The following is a 20,085-nucleotide window of genomic DNA, read 5'->3' on the forward strand; positions in this document are numbered from 1 at the left end:
GCCCTAGGCAAGTGCCTTGTGGTAAATAAGCCCCTGGCTATAGGGTGGCGGGAAAATGGTTAAAAGGAAACTTTTTTTGCTGTGTGTTTACCATGCTAAAAACACATCAATGTGAAAGCCCCTAATATATTTTTTTTAAAGCCCAAGCAAAACACAACTTTCAGACACAGGCTTTAAGATATTTTTTATCAGACAAAATCCTGCATACATGGCAATCTCAAAGCATAAGAACTGCTACAGCCCTAAAATTGTGGTAGCCTAACTTTGCCCCATTAAAGAATACTAATCATAGTGGAAACAGTTTTAGGTGGACAAATCTTTTTAAGGCCCCATGCACACAGCCACTTACTAGGTGTAATTTCCTTATCGCTTTCTAGCACCCAGGGAGCTGCACATGCCACGTACAGTCACCTTTACAAGTGAATGACTTAAGCATCTCCTTGCGAAAACACAGATGGCTTTGGCGTCGACATTTACCCATGCAAGAGAGTATGGCACTTCTCCCCAAATACGAAAGTGGCAGGTTTGCAGAGACACACCTCAGAACGATGTGCGAGTAAAGGCCGATGCAAAGATCATCTGCATTTACCCAAACACGGCTATCAGATAGTCTGGAAAATGTGTTTGGAAAATGAATAACACACTGCAACTTCTCAAAAATCAGATCTGCTGTATAAATTGCTAGCGCAGCACACTACATGTTGTGGTATACTACAAGACAGGTGCAGCTCACAAGAACGCCTGTCTACACAAGCCCTTATTGTCAGACTGTAATCTACATTGTTACAGAATGTTGGCTAGGATGGTGAAGCACAGACAAGCTGCCAAATTGGAGTAGCATCATTATGGGGGGAAAAAAAAAAAAAAAAACAACAACAAAACCAGTGAAGAGGCAGCTTTTCAAACAAACCTATAACCCTTTCTGTCCATTTGCAAAAATGGGAAAGCGAAGATTGGAGCCAAATATGGATTGTCACTGACAAATATTCAAGTTCAAGCATGTTCTTGGACAAATTATTTATTTATTTATTTCAGGTACTTATATAGCACCGTCAATTTACGCAGCGCTTTACATATATATATTGTACATTCACATCAGTCCCTAACCCTCAAGGGGCATACAATCTAAGGTCCCTAACTCACATTCATACATAGACATAGTATGGACAATATAGACAGGATCCAATTAACCTACCTGCATGTGTTTGGAGTGTGGGAGGAAACCGGAGTACCCGGAGGAAACCCACGCAGGGACAGGGAGAACATGCAAACTCCAGGCAGGTGGTGCCATGGCTGGGATTCAAACAAACGACCCTAGTACTGCCAGGCGAAAGTGCTAACCACTAAACCACTGTGCCGCCCGTTACTCCTTTTATCCTAAACTACTCATCAACTTATTAGAGGCTGCTCAACAAATGACCATTCTTTCATTCTTGGTGGAAATGGCTGACAGGTAAGAGGTTGTGGTCACGAATTTACCAGCGCCTGCCTATGTTTGAGTGCTTCCTTTCACAAAGACCTTTATGAAGTCCTCAAAACTAAAAAAATTCATACTGGTTACTCACACAATTACATCAGCCAAATGGTCAATTGCTCGGGCATAAAAAGACCCCATCAATCTCATTTGTTGAGGTAAAAAACACAATTATCACAAATGTTTCTTTTAAAACCTACTGCTATATAGAATGATACTATATCAAAATTTCAAAAGACAATCGGGTCCATGGATTGAGTGTTAGCTACCCCACTACCTTCCATATTGCCTCCTTGACTCATTACTAACTTGGAAACAGGCAAGCCTCTTGTGAGGATTCACATCACTCTGGTGCCTCAGGGGAACAACCAGGCACCCTCATTTCCCCCCCCTTTTTTTTATTGTATTTCAATGATTTTTATTAATTTATAAACATTTAAAAACACAGGAGCAACAAGACACACCCACACAGGGGCCATCAATTGCACATAAAAAAAAAAAAGAAAGAAAGAAAACAGTGCTCCAACACCAACAGGGCAAAAGGTGCACTCATGCAGGGGCGATCAATGGCACATAAATGACAAAAACCATTGGTATAATACTGACAGCAACTCAAACCAAAGGCAGCTATCCACCGCTACACCAAAAACAAACAAATAGAAAAGGAAGGAGGAGTACAAAAGGAAAAAGATGACAAGACCATGAGCAGGGGTCCGGGAACGCCAATACCGAGCAACATCACAAGCCCAGACTAGCTGGGGGGAGTGTGAGAAGGCCATATTGCAACCACGGCTCCCATATTCTCAAACATTACCGTTGGGAGTCATTACAGATACTCGACCATCTATTCATTAAGCATCATAGTGGTCACATGGTCCCACACCCCCTGAAGAGGGACAAACGGGCGCTTCCATGCCTGAGCAATTGTTCTAGTGGCCGACAAAAACAAATAGGAAGCCAACTTCTGCTGGTGAGCCAAGAAGTCTGGTATGGGGCAATGAAGCAAAGCGCACCAAGCATCCCAGCGTATAGGGAGATGGAACAAGGTGAAAAGGAGGCCACACACGAGACCAAAAACCAATCAGTCTTGGGCATGACCACCAGATATGCAATACATCACCACGATGACCACAACCCCAAAAGCATCGATCACTGCAGGCAGGGTTTGCCTGGGCCAAATGAGCCGGAACCCAATACCAACGACCCTTTTTCTTTATTGTTTTACTTATTTCCCTCTCCCCCTTTCCCTTTTGTTGCCACCCCCAGTCAATCACAACTGATGCCCACCAAGTTCCCCACTTTAAGTTCCCCCACTAATAATTTCAACTGTCTTGAATTGTTTCCCTTTTTGTTATCAAAGGTGCTATTCATGAAAGAATGTAACCCACTGTGCATCTACCTACAAACATTTACCTTGAAGTGGAAGCTCAGTCAAAACCTAACTAAAGCTAAAAGGCAGGCCACAGAAGATGGGATTTTCTTTCCTGCAACCATGGGTTGCAAGAAAGAAATAAAGAAAAAAATAGAAAAGAAAAAAAAAAAAAAAGCTAGATTCCCCCATCAACACAGTAAGTGTTGATGGGGGAGATCCATCCCACAGAGCTATTGTGTTCCCTTGGGGAATGGGGGGGTGAGCCCCTGCCAGGAGAACACAGTGATTATTACTAGCGACTATAGCTACTGGCAATAAATCACATGTAAAAATCCATTATGATAGTTGTAACCAAGTTGATGGATCAGCTTGCATACAATCAGCCTGCATATAAATGGTTCAGATCTCAGCCAGTCCCTGCTGAACCAGCCAAGATACGAACCATCTATTACTGGCTTAAACTTACTCCCACCCCCATTCTAAAGTTGTTCTATCCAACCCTGCAAAAAAAAGGAGTATGCTCTTCTTTCCTCAGAATGTACCAAACTGTTGATCTGGCCACTCCTAATGTTGCTGCTATCTCTCTGATGGATTTGTTTTGTTTTTGAAGCCTTACAATGGCCTCTTTCACTTGCATGGACAGGTCCTTTGAACGCATGATGTAGGTTCACAGCAATAGATTCCAAATGCAAATACCACACTTAGAATCAACTATAGACCTTCTACCTGCTTAATTGATGAAGAAATAAGGAAGGAGTAGCCCACACCCGGCCATGAAATAACTTTTGATTCAATTGTCCAATTACTTTTGGTCCCTTGAAAAGGGGGATGGCTACTCTTAAGAGCTGTAATTCCTAAATCCTTCCTCCAATTAGGTTGTACATACCCTCAAATTAAACCTGAGAGTGCGCACTTTCAGCCCATATCCATTATATAACTATAGCTTGAATACGTTTTGGTAAATACCTTCAAAAAAATAAAATTGTGCCCGTGTCCAAAATTTTATATATATATATATATATATATATATTATACTAAAGAATTAACATTTTAAATAAACAGACCAATATGTTAAAGATCTTCACATAAACTACCACTAGCTACATAAACATCAACCTATTAGTTTTTGGTGTAGTGGGCCTTAAAAAAAATCTAAATAAAATTAAATATCTTTAAAATCTCATAAAAACTTTAACATATTAGTATGAATTCAAAACTCATTTTCAGTTTTTAAATCCGCAGCTTTCATTGAAATAATACCTGGTAATTCAGCAAGGTAGTAATAGATGTATTTATTGAGGTTTGCCCCAAGATGAGCCTTAAAATAATCACAAACTCTTGTGCAACACTAAAATGTAACTGCTTTGCTAAATGTATCTGCAATCAATCATCTGAAACTCTAGCAGTTTTTATAATTTCCTCTAAACCTCTGCAAAATATAAAGTATCTCATATTATTACAAAAACACCCAAGCAATCTCCTGTGGAACCTCAAAAACAACCAGTAGCAGATTTTAATCAGACAATTTAGTGTGTTAACCCTTTCACCACAAGCCTTTGTGGCCTGCAGTAAATTGCTGATGCTCAGTTATCTGGTCCTAACTGCACAAAAAATAATGTATTTTTGATTGAATTGAATTTGATTACATCTAGAGCGTGGGGAACACAATTACCGGTAACTGCTAGGCATCACAAATCTGTAATAAAGTTCCCAGATACAAATTCTTGTACCATGGGAATATCAATCTACAACCCCATTTTCATTTCCCTATTTGACAGCTGGGAGCATGCAGAGGAGTGCTCTGTTTCTGACAGGTCCAGTGCTATTTAAAGCTGAACTCCAATAACTATTTGGCTTGTGTACTTAAATTGGTCTAAACTGACACAATGGAAATATGCATATCTTAAACCTGAGGAACCAATAGAGATGCTGTAAGTCACCGTAGTAGTCAGTGCTACTACAGTGATAGCCGTGATCTCCCAAGACCCTGCAGAGTGGTTCCCCTCTGCACACTGACCACAGGGGGATGCTCACTCAGCATGGCCCCCATTCATACATTGCATTGAATTTCTTTCAGTGAATACAAGGCATTTTCAAACTGAATGGATATCATGTCAACACTGCATCTCCTCTCCATCTCATCCAATCAGAGAATACATTGTTTTCAAAATACCAGGGGCTCTACGAAAGACATGTTGAGGGAACAACCCTCCACCTTGTTGTCATTGTGTAGAGGGGAAGCCATTCAAACAGAACCTGAAAGGCCTGGAAGATCGTGGTCATCACTATAGTAGTGCCAATTACTACTGTGTTTTCCAGTTTCCTGAATGGTCATTCAAGAATAAGATCTGCATACTTGTATTGTGCCAAGCTGAACCAAAGTATGCAATCCATATAATTCAGCATGTAATTACATGAAAGCTGGAGATTCTCACACAGCAAACCTTTTCTTTCTAAAAATATACTTGCAGCCTTATAATGACAATGTATTGCTGTTTTATACTGAGCCTGTCAAATACAATAACAGTATTAAAAAAGTTACATTTGTAAAAATACAACCTTTGTTGAACATTTTTTCCCCCATTTATCAACCTAAAATAAAAAAAAAGCAATGCAGTGCATTTATTAAATGGCAACCAAATGAAAGCCTACAAAATTACTTTTTTTTTTTTACATTTTTTTTTAAAGAGTTAATGCAAGTTAAAGCCCAACTCCAGACTCCCTTTCTGTCCAACAAAAAACAGAGTGGTGGACTATGACAGAGTGGAGGTAAGTACTGCAGCCAAAGCCTTTTTATATTTTTACACCATGCGTGAAACCATGGAGAGATAGTTGGACCCAGCCTTTTCTGAAACTTTGCTAAAAATAAAAAATTAAATGTTTGCATTTAATTTTTAAATGTAAACAGAGGACCTAGAGAATAAATTGGTGGGTTTTGCGACCCCTCCTGCTGCCTGTAAAAGTGATCCAGTGTCTAATTAGCTGCTTGGAGGACTTTAACCACTTCCCGACCGGCCGTTGCATATAAACGGCCGGACGGTAGCAGTGCAGGGTCGGGTGGCCGTTTATAAACGGCCTCCCCGCACCCTGCTTGTGCGCGCTCCCTGGGAGCGCGCAGCACCGCGATCCGGTGCCCGCTGTGTCCTCCCGACACAGTGAAACACCGATCGTCGGACGGGACCTCTGTACGAGGTCCCGATCATGTGATCACTGATTGGCCAATCAGTGATCACATGCAAAGTAGTAAGCAAGATGTCACTTGTGACATCATTGCTTACTACGTGTGAAATCTGTGAATGATCACAGAGGTCACATGGTACAAGGCTATTCACAACATCCTTGTACCATGTGACAAGCTGTGACCAATCACAGCTCACTCAGTACTTCTCAATGAGTGCAAGAATGCAGACAGAGAGAAAGAGAAATGATTGCTTTTACATCCTATATGGGTGAAAAAGCAATCAGTGTAAGAAAAAAAAAAATCTTCATCACCCCCCACAAGTAGTACAGTGTCACCATGGTGACACTGTACTGCTAGAGTGACAGTATGTAAAAAAAATTAAAAAATAATAAAAATTTAAAAAAAAAATGTTTAAAAATTATAATTTTGGGTTATAAACTAATTTGGATTTTTTTTTTTACTAAAAAGATAACGGAATACTGATAGGTGCAGACAGCAAAGTGATAGCGAAATGGAGAAGAGAACAAAGTGAGAGTGAGATGAGTTTATCAGTGTGCTGCTTCTGCTTTCACTGTTCAGTCTCAAGGTGTAGGAAACATGTTAGCTTAAGTAAAACTATAAAAGAGTTCAGGCCCCCTCCCCTTCCAGACAGATCTGTGTAAAAATCACAGTACTGTATAAACAATAATACAAATCTTTTCATGAGGTAAGCCAGGTATAATATAAAGAGTATCATTTCATCTGTGTATTTAGTGGTTTGCTTGGAGTTCAGTTATAACCAAAAACGTACTGATGTGATCATACAATTGATCATTCAATCCGAGTAAAGTAATCAAAATGAAAAAAAAAAAAAAGTTAGACCCTGCAAAAGAGATGGACTGTGGCAAAATTCTGTTGTTCACTTCTAATCGGTAGAACATACATCTGTGTATGTTGGAAGAATTGACTGTAATCCAACTTTATTAAATGACTATTTTTGGGGTCTGAGACCAGCAGCAGGCCCTCCCCACAGGTACTATAGCTTGGTCTCACTGACCTAATATGAGGGGCTGCTACTGAAAATGTCAGCTGCCTGGCTACCAAGCCAAGTCAACCTGAGACCAAGCATGCTGATTCAGTGTCCTGACTTCAATGGCTGCATGCTTGTTCTGGATTTTCCTGCAGCCAGGCAAGCAGACCCTGATGTAAGTGGGAATGCTGATATAAAGGGGAATGCTGTGGCCTGCAACCAATCAACAAGCAGTAAGGATGTGCAGTAAAATCTAGTAACGAATCAGCGAGCGGTAAGGATGTGCCGTAACCTCCAACAACTAATTAGTGAGCCATAATGTGTGCTGTAATCTTTAGCAACTAGTCAGTGATCAGAAATGATATGCTGTAAACTCTGGCAACCAATCGCAGCCTGATCTGCTGCAGTAAACAAGTCTAACTGCTTTTTACTGTATGCCTCAGGTGGGTGCCAGGGGCTCAAGAAAAAGTTTGGCCAAGGTTAAATCAATATTAAAGGCGGTCCTGCTGGAGCTTACAAATTTTCAGTCAAAGGATGTCAAGGTGGGAGGTGACCAACAGGGCCACCCACTGAGTGAATTTCAGCCAGTTCACCAAGAACCTGTGAGGGTGTGAAAGTTTGGTTGAGAGCTGACAAACACAATGGCAACTATGATAGTTATCACCAGAGGCATGCCTTGAATGTTGAAGCGGCACTAAACCCAGTGATTTTACCATTGCTCAGAATAGTTACATTCAATGTATGCCATGAATAAAAGCGGTCACAATTGTTTGCACTTTTAACCAAACGGTCAAACCAACAAAATGACTGGTTTCAAAACTGATCACATATTCAGCACCATGGCAACTGCAGATGGCAATTCCTTTGTCAGTAAAAGACAAGGAGGGTTTAATTCCACTTCTGCCATTTTGGTAAACAATAAGGCTCCATGCACACTGGGCTTTTTAATATCCCTGGTAACATTAGTTGTGTAAAGTCATGTTAAAAACTTGAGTTTTTCAGCGTTTTTGTATTAGCGTTTTGTGGCATTTTGACATTTTTTCAAGCTTGCATTTTTTAGCGTTTATGTTTTTACCACAAAAAAAATTTTTTTAGTCAAAAAATGTCCAAACGCTGGTTTGCCACGATTTACCGCGTTTTTCAGCATTAGAGCATTTTTACAGCTGAAAAACTCCCCTAGAAACCCACTAGTTCTGGGTTTTTTTTCCAACCAAAAAAAAACTTCCCAGCCAAAAAAAAAACGTTGATTACAGTCTGTGTGTGGATGGACAGATAGGATAACGTGCTGGGGAGTTTACTGGTTGTAGAAAAAAACGTCAAAAGCCAAAAACAGCAGCTGTAAAAATGTCCAGTGTACATGAGGACTTAGGGTTTGTTCACATCTCTGAAGGAAAAAAAAAAAAAAAACCCCACAGGTTTCCAGAAGGACACACAGAAACAATTGACTTGTTCTTAACACTTGCAACATCTTCAGGTGAGCTGTGGTGTGGTGCAGAAATTTTTTTTTTTTTGTCCTGCTGCAACTGCACAGCTCTTTTTCTCCATGTATTTCTTGCACACCACAGCTGACCTGAAGGAAAGAAAAAAAAAACCCCACAGTGCTGTGAGCTTTAACCACTTGCCCTCCAGAGGTTTTACCCCCACCACCTTACCTTCCTGACCAGGCCATTTTTTTTGCAGTACAGCGCTGCATTAATTTAACTGACAATTGTGCGGTCATACAACGCTGTACATAAATGACATTTATGTTGTTTTTCCCCACAAATAGAGCTTTCTTTCAGTGGTATTTGATCACCTGTGCGGGTTTTTTTTTTTTTTGCGCTATAGACAAAAAAAGACTGAATTTTGAACAAAAAAAACAATATTTTTGACTTTTTGCTATAAAACATATCAAGGAAACTTTTTTTTTTAAATCTAATTTCATCATAAATTTAAGCCAAAATGTATTCTGCTACATGTCTTTTCTAAAAGAAAATCCCAATACGTGTAAATAAATTGGTTTAATAGTGTCTACAAATGGCGGTATATATACTGGAATTTAAATTTTTTTCATACTAGTAATGGTGGCGATCAGCGACTTTTTGCAGGACTGCGGCTGGCATTCTGACACTGGGTAATAACCGACTAACTGCCACCGACATCCCAATGACACTAATACAGTGATCAGTGCTAATAAAAAGCACTGACACTGTACTAAAGACACTGGGCAGGAAGGGGTTAACATCTAGGGCGATCAAAGGGTTAACTGTGTACATTTTACTAGGGAAACATGCTGCTTTGTATTTCTCTGCTGTGCAGAAAAATAGAGCAGCATGTTACTGATGACAGGAGAGAGACTTGTGTTGTTTACACACAGGTCTCTGCCCTGTCAGTGCTACTCGGTGATCGCCAGCGGGGAATCTCCGGCGGGACTCTGTGATTGACATCTGTAACCGCCAAAGGAAGCACGGGTAAGGCGGTGCACGCACATGCTCCCTACCCGGAAATGCAAAGTATATATACATGATTTTTCATAACCCTGCTGCCCTGTAGCAGTACTTCTGCTATAGTGCGGAGGGGAAGCAACTAAAGGATTAGTTCATTGTCACCAAAAAAATGCTTATGCAGATAAGGGGCGTCTGCGGATAAAACTGTGCAGCTCTGACTAAAGTTGGAGAATGTGCTTGCTATAGGTGTAGGCCATTTACAAACATCCCGAAGCCTGGCTGGAATACTCCCATAGATGGCATCATCCTACACTCCCATGTTGCTAGGAAATTGCTAAGACATTTCCAGCCATTACTGCTACATCACCATCACATGAGCGAGCTCTCAAAACACACGTGTGGTCCACCATCTCCACAGTTGCAGCTTTGCTGAGCTTAGAGCTACTGCAACACTGGAGAGAGCGTGCACGCAAAGGGTGGTTGAATCGCGTAGGAGGGTCTTAGCCACGTCCTAGCAACAAGGCTGGCCCGAAGTACTATCTCTGGGAATTTCTCAGAAGGGTTTTCAAGAGCTGCGTAAATGATCTATATCAATAGCAAGGATGTTATTCAACTTTGGTTGGAGCTGCACAGTTTGTTTTTATAAAAAGACGTCCCTTACCTGCACATGGAGTTTTTTGGTAAAGGTGAACCAACCCTTTAAAAGTGCATTCCACCGCCAGCCAGAAGTGACACTTCTTGCATGGTCAAACATTGTGGTTTAATGTGTAGGAAGTATGAACCAGCCCTTGAAGAAGAACTAAACCCACCGATTTAACTTTTTCCCAAAACAGTTATATTCATGACACGCTGTAAATGATAAATGTCACAGTTGCCTGTGCTCTCAACAGAACTGTCAAACGATCAATTGGCAGGCATCATAACTGCCTTCTTTACACTTTAATTTGGTGGTGGGGGGCAAACAGTTGAGCTCTCTGAAAAGCAATTCACCATCACTCTGCACAGCAAATCCAGTGTTGTCCTCCTATGATATACTGATTGGGTGCCATACAGCAGAGCCCACACTACCATCTTGGTACTCTTTAGCTGGCTGCCTTTTCTGGATGACACACCGGTCCGCCCACCAGTCACTCTGTGTGCTGATCATGAAGCATCCTGGCAGATGTGCTTTAAATATCCCATGAGGCTGCAGAACAGGTACATGTCATTCTGGCCTAGGCTGGAAAGGTGGAAGCAAAAAAAAAAAAAAAAATTAATTCCAGAAATTCTGTTTGGGAGAGGGAGTGTTAAACCCAAACTCTCTTTTGGGAGTTAAATCAGAACTAAACCCTTCTCTCTTTTACCACAAAGGAAGTTGCTATCTTAGCTCCTGTTTGTTTTGCAGCTACTGTGATGCTGCACATGTGATCAGAAATGACACTAGCCATTTCAAGGCTTGACAGTTCGGTGAAGAGCACATGCACTTGTCACAGTTATCCATGGCATGCCTAGAAATGTGACTTTTTTGGGGAAACAGTTAAATGGGTGGTTTAGGTCTGCTTTACCCCCTTCCTGCCCAGGCCAATTTTCAGCTTTCAGTGTTGTTGCATTTTGAATAATTGCGCAGTCATACAACACTGTACCCAAACTAAATTTATATAATTGTTTTTGAGACATATAGAGCTTTCTTTTGGTGGTATTTAATCACCACTGGGATTTTTATTTTTTGCTAAACAAACAAAAAAAGATTGAAAATTTTGAAAAATAAAAAGTTTTTCCTTAGTTTCTGTTATAAAATTTTGAAAATAAGTAATTGTTCTCCTTCACTGATGTGCACTAATGAGGCTGCAGTGATGGGCACTGATAGGTGGCACTGATGGCAATTGACAGGTATCACTGGATGGCACTGAAAGGCAGCACTCATATGGCACTGATTGGAACTGTTAGGCAGCACTGACTGCCAGCACTGATAGGCAGCACTGATATGTGGCATTGATGTGCACTGGTATGTGGCATTGATGTGCACTGATGGGTACTGTTATGTGGCACTGATGGGCAATTACAGGTAGCACTGATGGGGCTACACTGATCATCAAGGCACTGATCAATGCCCTGAGGATCAGTGTAGATGGCTCCTCTGAGGAATGCCGATTACCAGCTCTCCTCTCGCGCTGTCAACTTGAAGAGAGATCAACGCACAGTTGAAGTGGGAGGATGTCATATGATGTCCTCCCAGAATGAGAGAACCGCCGACCGCCATTTCCTTATATGGCAGGCGGGAGGCGGTTAAAGAACTAAACCCTTCTATCTTTTTTTAGCCAAGGAAGCTGCCATCTCTCTGTTTGATCCTCAACTGCCATGATGCTGCACGTGTGATCAGTTATGACTCCAGCTATTTGATGATTTGACAGTTTGGATGAGAGCACAAGCAAATGTGACAGCAAGCATTCCCAGCAACTGTTCTCTGAAACTGTTAAATTGATGGTTTAATTCTGCTTTAAAGTGGAACTTTACCCAAACAACTTGATAGAAAAGAAATGTTCTCATATCCAACCAAAATCCCTGTGTGCTGTAAATTGCCTTCAGCATTGCTCCTGTTTCTTCTTGCTGAAGGCTGCCATTTTGCTGAAGCCCAGAGCCCCCGAGCAGCAATAATTCTTTAAGCTGCCAGATCAGCCTCTAGTGGCTCTGATTTTCAGCACTGTGCCAAAAAATAAAGAGCAACTGAATAGAGCAGAGCAGGGTGAGACAGTGTATTCCTGGAATTTAAACAGTGAAGGCACTTATTTTTAATGTTTTTCATAGCTATACCTGTAAAAGCGGCCAGCATGAAGTGATCTAGCAGGACTTAATTTTCTGACTAAAGTTCCACTTTAAAGCGGAACTAAACCTTCCTGTCTTTTGACCTGCAACTGACATGGTGCTGTACGTGATCAGTTATGACTCCAGCCATTTGATGGTTTGACAGTTTGGTTGAGAGCACAAGCGAATGTGACAGTTCACATTCCCGGCATGCCTGGAATTAAACTATTTTTTTAAACTGTTAGGGCTTGTTCACATCATGGTGCAGGGGCGTCAGTTTTTCTGCATGCGTTCTGCAAGGTCACAACAAAATCAATTGTTCTCCATGTGCCCTGTTCACATCATAACATTAGTATCACATGCAGATATTCTGCACAGGAATCTGCAATGTGAATAAAACTCATAGGAGCATGACTGAAAACGGATGTAAACTGATGTCTCTGCAAGTGAAATCTGTGTGTCAGCGTCCATCAGTTTTTCTACATGTATGGCGTGAACAAGGCCTTAAATTGATGGTTTAATTCCCCTTTAATGGTCTACAAAACAATTACATTCAGGGCTCATTCACACCATGGTGCAGAGACATCTGTTTTTCTACACGCATTCTACAAGGGCACAACAAAATCAGTTGTTCTCTATGTGCCCTGTTCACACCACAACACTAATATCACATGCAGATTTTTTTCTGCGCAGGAATCTGCAACATGTATAAAACTCATTAAAGCATGCATGAAAACTGATGTAAACTGATGTCTCTGCAAGTGAAATCTGTGCATCAGTTTCCATCAGTTTTTCTGCAGGTATGGTGTGAACGAGTCCTCAAGGCATGTCTTGTCAGTTACTAGTGCGTTTGTTAGCACTCAGCCAAACTGTCAAGCCATCAAATTTACCCTAGTTTTACACCTAAGCGTTTTCCACAGCATTTTGGAGAAATGCCCTACAGTTCATTTAACATGATTTCTTATGGGACACGTTCAAATCACCACGTTTTCACCCAGTGCTTTTTTGGAAAGGATCAGGGACTTTTAACATTTTTTAAAGTTGCGTTTTTTGTTCTATAGACTTCAATGGAAACACTGAAGAAAAGCATGTAATGCATGTTCATGTGTTTTGAATCTGCCTAGCAAAAATTAAAAAAAAAAAGTGGCAAAAACACAACAAAAATGCAGGTGCAAAAATGCAATGCAGAAACGGGTCAAATGCAAACTGCATAGGTGTGAACCTAGATCCCTGAAAACTCATCTCTTCAGAGAGGCATATCCTGCCCCCACCTAACAACTATACATGTATTTTGACCATCAGCCCATCCCCCACAGTTATCTTTTGTATCTCTCAACCCTCCCTCTTAGATTATAAGCTCTAACGAGCCGGCCTTCTGAATCCTCTTGTAATCATTTGTATTGTAATTGTACTGTCTGCCTTAATGTTGTAAAGTGCTGCATTAACTGTTGGCGCTATCTACATCCTGTATAATAATAATAATGGCTACTTCAGAGCAGACAGAGGCAAAGATGGCCGCTTCCTTGGCAGTAAAGGAGTGGATGGCTAGTTTATTTATTTCAGGTGCTTATATAGCGCTGTCAATTTACGCAGCGCTTTACACATACAGTAGATATATTGTACATTCACATCAGTCCCTAACTCTCAAGGGGTGTACAATCTAAGGTCCCTAACTTACATTAATACACATATTAGGGCCAATTTAGACAGGATCCAATTAACCTACCAGCATGTCTTTGGAGTATGGGAAGAAACCGGAGTACCCGGAGGAAACCCACGCAAGCACAGGGAGAACATGCAAACTCCAGGCAGGAACCCACGACCCTAGTACTGCCAGGCGGAAGTGCTAACCATTTAGCTACTGTGCTGCTCACTTAGTTAGTTCCACTTTAACTCTGATAAATCTAATCTATAAAATTACTAAGAGTGAACAAGCAGATATTAACTGCTTCCCGTTCGCCCTATAGCAGAAATACTGCTACAGAGCAGCATGGGTGCACAAAATCACGTATATATACACATGATTTTGTATTTCTGGTACGTCAAAGCCAGTGATTACCTGTTGGCACTCGGTGATTGATGAGCATTACCGATGGAGGGAGAGACTGTAAGTAAGCAATACAGTTCTCTCCCATTAGCTCCTGCACACTGCTATGCATGGCTTTGCATATCAGAGCCATGCAAAGCAGCGCGCTTACTGTGAAGCGCACACATACAGTTAACCCTTTGATCGCCCCATGTTAACCCCTTCCTGCCCAGTGCCATTAGTACAGTGTCATTTTATTAGCACTGATCACTGTATTGGTGTCACTGGGGATGTCAGTGACACCAAGTCAGTTCCCCCCCCCCCCCCAAATGTTAGAATGCCTACCGCAGTCGCTGATCGCCGACACTAGTGCAAACAAAAAATAAAAAATTCTTGTATATATACACCATTTGTAAACGCTATAACTTTTTAATTTACACATTTTTTTTTTTTTTTTAGCAAAGACATGTTGCAGAATACATTTTTGCCTAGATTTATGACAAAATTTGATTTTTACATTTTTTTTTTTTACTGGATATGTTTAACCACTTCCTGCCTGGACACTTTTACCCCCTTCCTGCCCAGGGCAATTTTCAGCTCTCAGTGTTATCACACTTTGAATGACAATTGCGCAGTCATGCAACACTGTACCCATATAAATTTTTTTACCATTTTTTTAAGACAGATAAAACTTTATTTTGGTGGTATTTATTCGCTGGTGGGATTTTTATTTTTTTTGCTATGTAAATGAAAATGTCCAAAAATTAAAAAAAAAAAAGTTTTTCTTATAAAATTTTGCAAATAAATAATATTTCATCATAAATCCTGGCCAAAATGTGTTCCGTTATCTTTTTAGTAAAAAAAAAAAAAAAAATAAGCCAAATTAGTTTATAACCAAAAATTATAATTTTTAAACATTTTTTTTACATTTTTATTTTTTTTTTACATTCTATCACCCTAGCATGGTGACACTGTACTACTTGTGGGGGGTGATGAAAATTTTTTTTTTACACTGATTGCTTTTACACCCATAAAGATGTAAAATCAATAATTTCTCTCTGTCTGCATTCTTGCAGCCATTGAGAACTACTGAGTGAGCTGTGATTGGTCACAGCTTGTCACATGGTATAAGGCTGTTGTGAATAGCCTTGTACCATCTGACCTCTGTGATCATTCACAGATTTCACACGTCGTAAGCAATTATGTCAGAAGTGACATCTTGCTTACTACTTTGCTTGTGATCACATGATCGGGACCTCGTACAGAGGTCCCATCAGACAATCGGTGTTTCACTCTGTCCAGGACGACACAGCGGGCTCCGGATCGAGGTGCTGCTCGCTCCCGGGGAGCGCACACAAGCAGGGTGCGGGGAGGCCGTTTATAAACAGCCACCCGACCCTGCACTGCCACTGTCCGGTCGTTTATATACAACGGCTGGACGGGAGGTGGTTAATAGTAAAGTCAAAAATATTGTCTCTCAAAATTGTTGGTTTTTTTTCTTCTTTTTTTTTTGTATAGCACAAAATGTTAAAAACGCACAGGCGATCAATACCACCAAAAGAAAGCTCTATTCATGGGGGAAGAAAAAAAAAGGATGCAGATTTCCTTTGGGTGCAGCGTTGCATGACCGCGCAGTTGTCAGTTAAAGCAATGCAGCACTATAATGCAACAAATGGCCTGGTCAGGAAGGGAGGTAAATCCTCTGGAGGGCAAGTGTATGTCCACTTTATCCAATTCTTTCAAAACAAAGTAATAACACCCTACAGCCTGGCACAGGGAAGGTATGGACTGTGCAATGAACTAAGTAACAACATCCAGGTGAGGAAGGATCATACAGATGAGATTTGTATGTTTCCTCTTCAATTAGGAAGTTGCAGCATCGTCAGGTGCACGTTATTAGCACACAGTGTCATCACTGCCTCACCAAACACCTTTCCAGCTATTTATTTACAACGAGGGAGGAGACGCTGACTGAACTCCTATACCACCCACTTCAAGACATCTCTCCCCCCATTGGCCAACTTACAACGTCTGCAAAGCAAGTCGCGCGCCTATTGGTCAGACCCACAACCAGCTCAACTTCTATAGGCCACAGCGTTCAGCAATAGGTTCAGCATTCAGGTTTGAGCAACTTCCCATTGCCTGAAGTGGAACAGCCAAATGGCTGGAAAGGAAGGATTGTACTGAATAGTCTCTAGTACGGCGGACTCACCAATGCGCTGACCCACCGGTGTGGTAAAAGGATTTCCCAACAAGAACTCCATGGTGCACTACGACTGAACCTACTACTTCACACCAAGCGCAGCTACAGCTCTCCAGCCAAGTCACATGACACTCAGCTACCACCCGGCCACGCCCACCCCAACTTCGTCACTCACGGAACAAACTTGCATTACACGCCCCACAGGAAACACGTGCTGGTCATAGGACAGGCTGAGAGCCTGGGGGCGGGGTTTGTTGGCCAATGCAGTTCCTAGTTGTGGTGTGTCTGTGGGATGTTATAGTTTCGTGCCTTCATTCGTATTGCAGTGAATTGTGTGAGTCATGCATGTAATGGAGCCTAGGCTGTGGCCTCGTATACACCAGCACAGCAGTAATCCGATGTAGATTAGAGGGAGGTGTGTGTGTGGAGGAAGTACAGACAAGGGCTCTATTCTGGTACTGACATCTGGGAACATCTCTCTGGGGTTCTGAGGAATTAGACATTCTGCATTTCACACACAGTGAGGAAGGTTTGGTTTTCCAGAAACGTACATTTGGAGTGGGAGGTTGCAGATCTGATGCACAAACGCTTTGAGGAATAAATAAAATATTAAGACCTAGTTCACACTGGCTGTAAAAGCAGACATTTGTAACGCTCCTCAAACACCTATGCAAATGACACTATGGGCAGCACACAGGGCTGTGCATTATATGAAAACATGAAGCATTAGCGTCGCATTGCTCCAAAATAGAAGCCTAGTGTCCAGTCAAGAGGCATTTGAAGCCTTTCATTGGCTCTCAGTCAAGTCTATGGTGACGCTCCTCAAACGCACTGGCAGGTGTTTGCAAGGCATTTGCAGTGCAGTTGTGGAGCGTTGAAAACTTTACAGTTTATTTAGATGGTGGTGTGGTTTTAACGCTTGTCAAATGCTTGTAAAATGCTTCATAACTGCACATAGGACGTTAGAGTGTTTTTACAGCTAGAAACCCACTAGTCCTGTTTTTTTTTTTTTTTTTTCAGCCAGAAAATGCTGATTACAGTCTATGTGTACATGGACACATAGGATAACATGCTGGGGGGTTAACTAGCTGTAGAAAAAAAGGTCAAAAGACAAAAACAGCCGCTGTAAAAACATCCAGTGTGCATAAGGACTAAAGCTCATTAACACTTGTCTAATGCCCATACTAAAGCTCAATAACGCCCATGTAATGCCCATGCTAAAGCTCAATAACGCCCATGTAATGCCCATACTAAAGCTCAATAACGCCCATGTAATGCCCATGCTAAAGCTCAATAACACCCATGTAATGCCCATACTAAAGCTCAATAACGCCCGTGTAATGCCCATGCTAAAGCTCAATAACGCCCATGTAATGCCCATGCTAAAGCTCAATAACGCCCATGTAATGCCCATGCTAAAGCTCAATAACGCCCGTGTAATGCCCATACTAAAGCTCATTAACACTTATCTAATGCCCATACTAAAGCTCATTAACGCCCCTGTAATGCCCATACTAAAGCTCATAAACACTCGTCTAATGCCCATACTAAAGCTCATTAACGCCCGTGTAATGCCCATACTAAAGCTCATAAACACCCGTCTAATGCCCATACTAAAGCTCATTAACGCCCGTGTAATGCCCATACTAAAGCTCGTTAACCACTTCCAGACCAGACACTTTTACCCCCTTCCTGACCAGGGCAATTTTCAGCTTTTAGCGCTATCACACTTTGAATGACAATTGCGCGGTCATGCAACACTGTACCCAAATAAATTTTTTACCATTTTTTTGAGATAGATAAAGCTTTATTTTGGTGGTATTTATTCACCACTGGGATTTGTGTTTTTTTTGCTACGTAAATGAAATGTCCAAAAATTTTGAAAAAAAGTGTTTTTTTTATAAAATTTTGCAAATAAATAATATTTCATCATAAATCTTAGCCAAAATTTATTCCGTTATCTTTTTAGTAAAAAAAAAAAAATCCAAATTAGTTTATAAGCAAAAATTATAATTTTTAAACATTTTTTTTTTCATTTTTATTTTTTCCATGTATTCCAATGGCCCTAGTTCACACTAGTGCAGTCAGTTCCAGTCAGTTTCCGGTGCAGAAAAAAAGTAGAACATGCTGCATTTTTTTCTGCACAGAACCATACTGGAACATAGCAAACTGCACCAGAACTGCGTGTGGTGTGAACTGTAAGCAAAAACATATCCTGAATGCATCCGGAGTGTGTTTTTGTGGTGTGAACTGGCCCTTATACTTGTGTATATGAGGCCTTAACCTCTTCTTGACCGCACTATAGCCAAATGACGGCTACAGCGTGGTTGTCCAGTTCTGGGAGGGCATCATATGACATCCTCCCAGCACGCGCCCCCAACGCTGTGTCCTTGGGACACAACTAATCATATGACTCCATAAAGGGCCAATCACAGGGGCCTTTTACCCCTTGATCAGGTGTGTCCAATCACAGCTGATCACCATGTAAATACACTTGCCGATTATCAGCAGTACTTTCCTCACGCTGTCACAGCGTGAGGAAAGTACTGCCAATAACCAGCAACTGTGAAAGCAGAAATCTACACTGATAATCAGGGCACTGATCAGTGCAGCCCCAAAAGTGCCAATCTGTGCCCAACAGTGTGTCCTATTAGTACCCAGAAGTTTTGCCCATCAGTGCCACATATCAGTGCAGCCTTCTCATCAATGCCTATCGGTGCCTATCAATGCAGCCTCATCAACACACATCAGTGAAGGAGAAAAATTACCTGTTTGCAAAATTTTATAATAGAAACAAAGAAAAACATTTTTTTTTCAATATTCATTTTTTCATTTATAGTGCAAAAAATAAAACACCCAGTGAAAATTAAATACCACCAAAAGCAAATTCTATTTGTGTGAAAAAATGATACAAATTTAATATGGGTACAGTGTTGCATGACCACGCAATTGTCATTCAAAGTGCAACAGCACTGAAAGTTACAAATTGGCCCGGGCAGGAAGGGAGTGAAAGTGCCCAGTAGGCAACCACTTGCCTACCAGGCATTATACCCCCTTCCTGCCCAGGCCAATTTTTAGCTTTCAGCGCTGTCACACTTGGAGTGACAATTGCGTGGTCATGCAACACTGTACCCAAATTAAATTTTTATAATTTGTTTTCACACAAATAGAGTTTTTTTTGGTGGTATGTACACACCGCTGGGTGTTTTATTTTTTGCGCTATAAACAAAAAAAAGAGCAGAAATTTTGAAAAAAAAATGTCCTTGTTTCTATTATAAAATTTTGCAAACAGGTCATTTTTCTCCTTCACTGATGTGCGTTGATGAGGCTGCACTGATAGGCAGCACTGACAGGCACTGATAAGTGGCACTGATGAGCTGGCACTGATATGCAACAATGATGGGCACTGATAGCACTGTTCAACAAATTTTTATTTTTTGCCAGTTTTGGAAACAAAAGGATCCATTTCTTAATGAATTTCACATTCTGAGTTTAAATATAACAATGAAATTTGTCAATTGGCTCTAGTTTTTCTGTAAACGGAAAGTTTTCTACTATAGGCGTAATGACTACATAATGCACAATAATTATATAGATAGATGTCTTTCCACAA

At 41.0% G+C, this 20,085-nt stretch overlaps 1 protein-coding gene across 1 annotated transcript in view; it reads right to left on the reverse strand.

Annotated features, from left to right (window-relative positions):
* TOM1 (target of myb1 membrane trafficking protein) overlaps positions 1-16,619 on the reverse strand; it is a 227,634-nt gene extending 211,015 nt beyond the window's left edge. The window contains exon 1 of the mRNA XM_089674236.1: positions 16,482-16,619. Coding sequence (XP_089530362.1) covers positions 16,482-16,533 — 52 coding nt within the window. The 5' untranslated portion in view covers positions 16,534-16,619. The remainder of the gene's footprint in view (positions 1-16,481) is intronic.
* Between the last annotated feature and the right edge of the window lie 3,466 nt (positions 16,620-20,085).

The sequence above is a fragment of the Staurois parvus genome, unplaced genomic scaffold (genome assembly GCF_062004578.1).
Source record: "Staurois parvus isolate SC_StPar_1 unplaced genomic scaffold, SC_StPar_1.0 ptg000149l, whole genome shotgun sequence".
Classification (NCBI taxonomy): Eukaryota; Metazoa; Chordata; class Amphibia; order Anura; family Ranidae; genus Staurois; species Staurois parvus.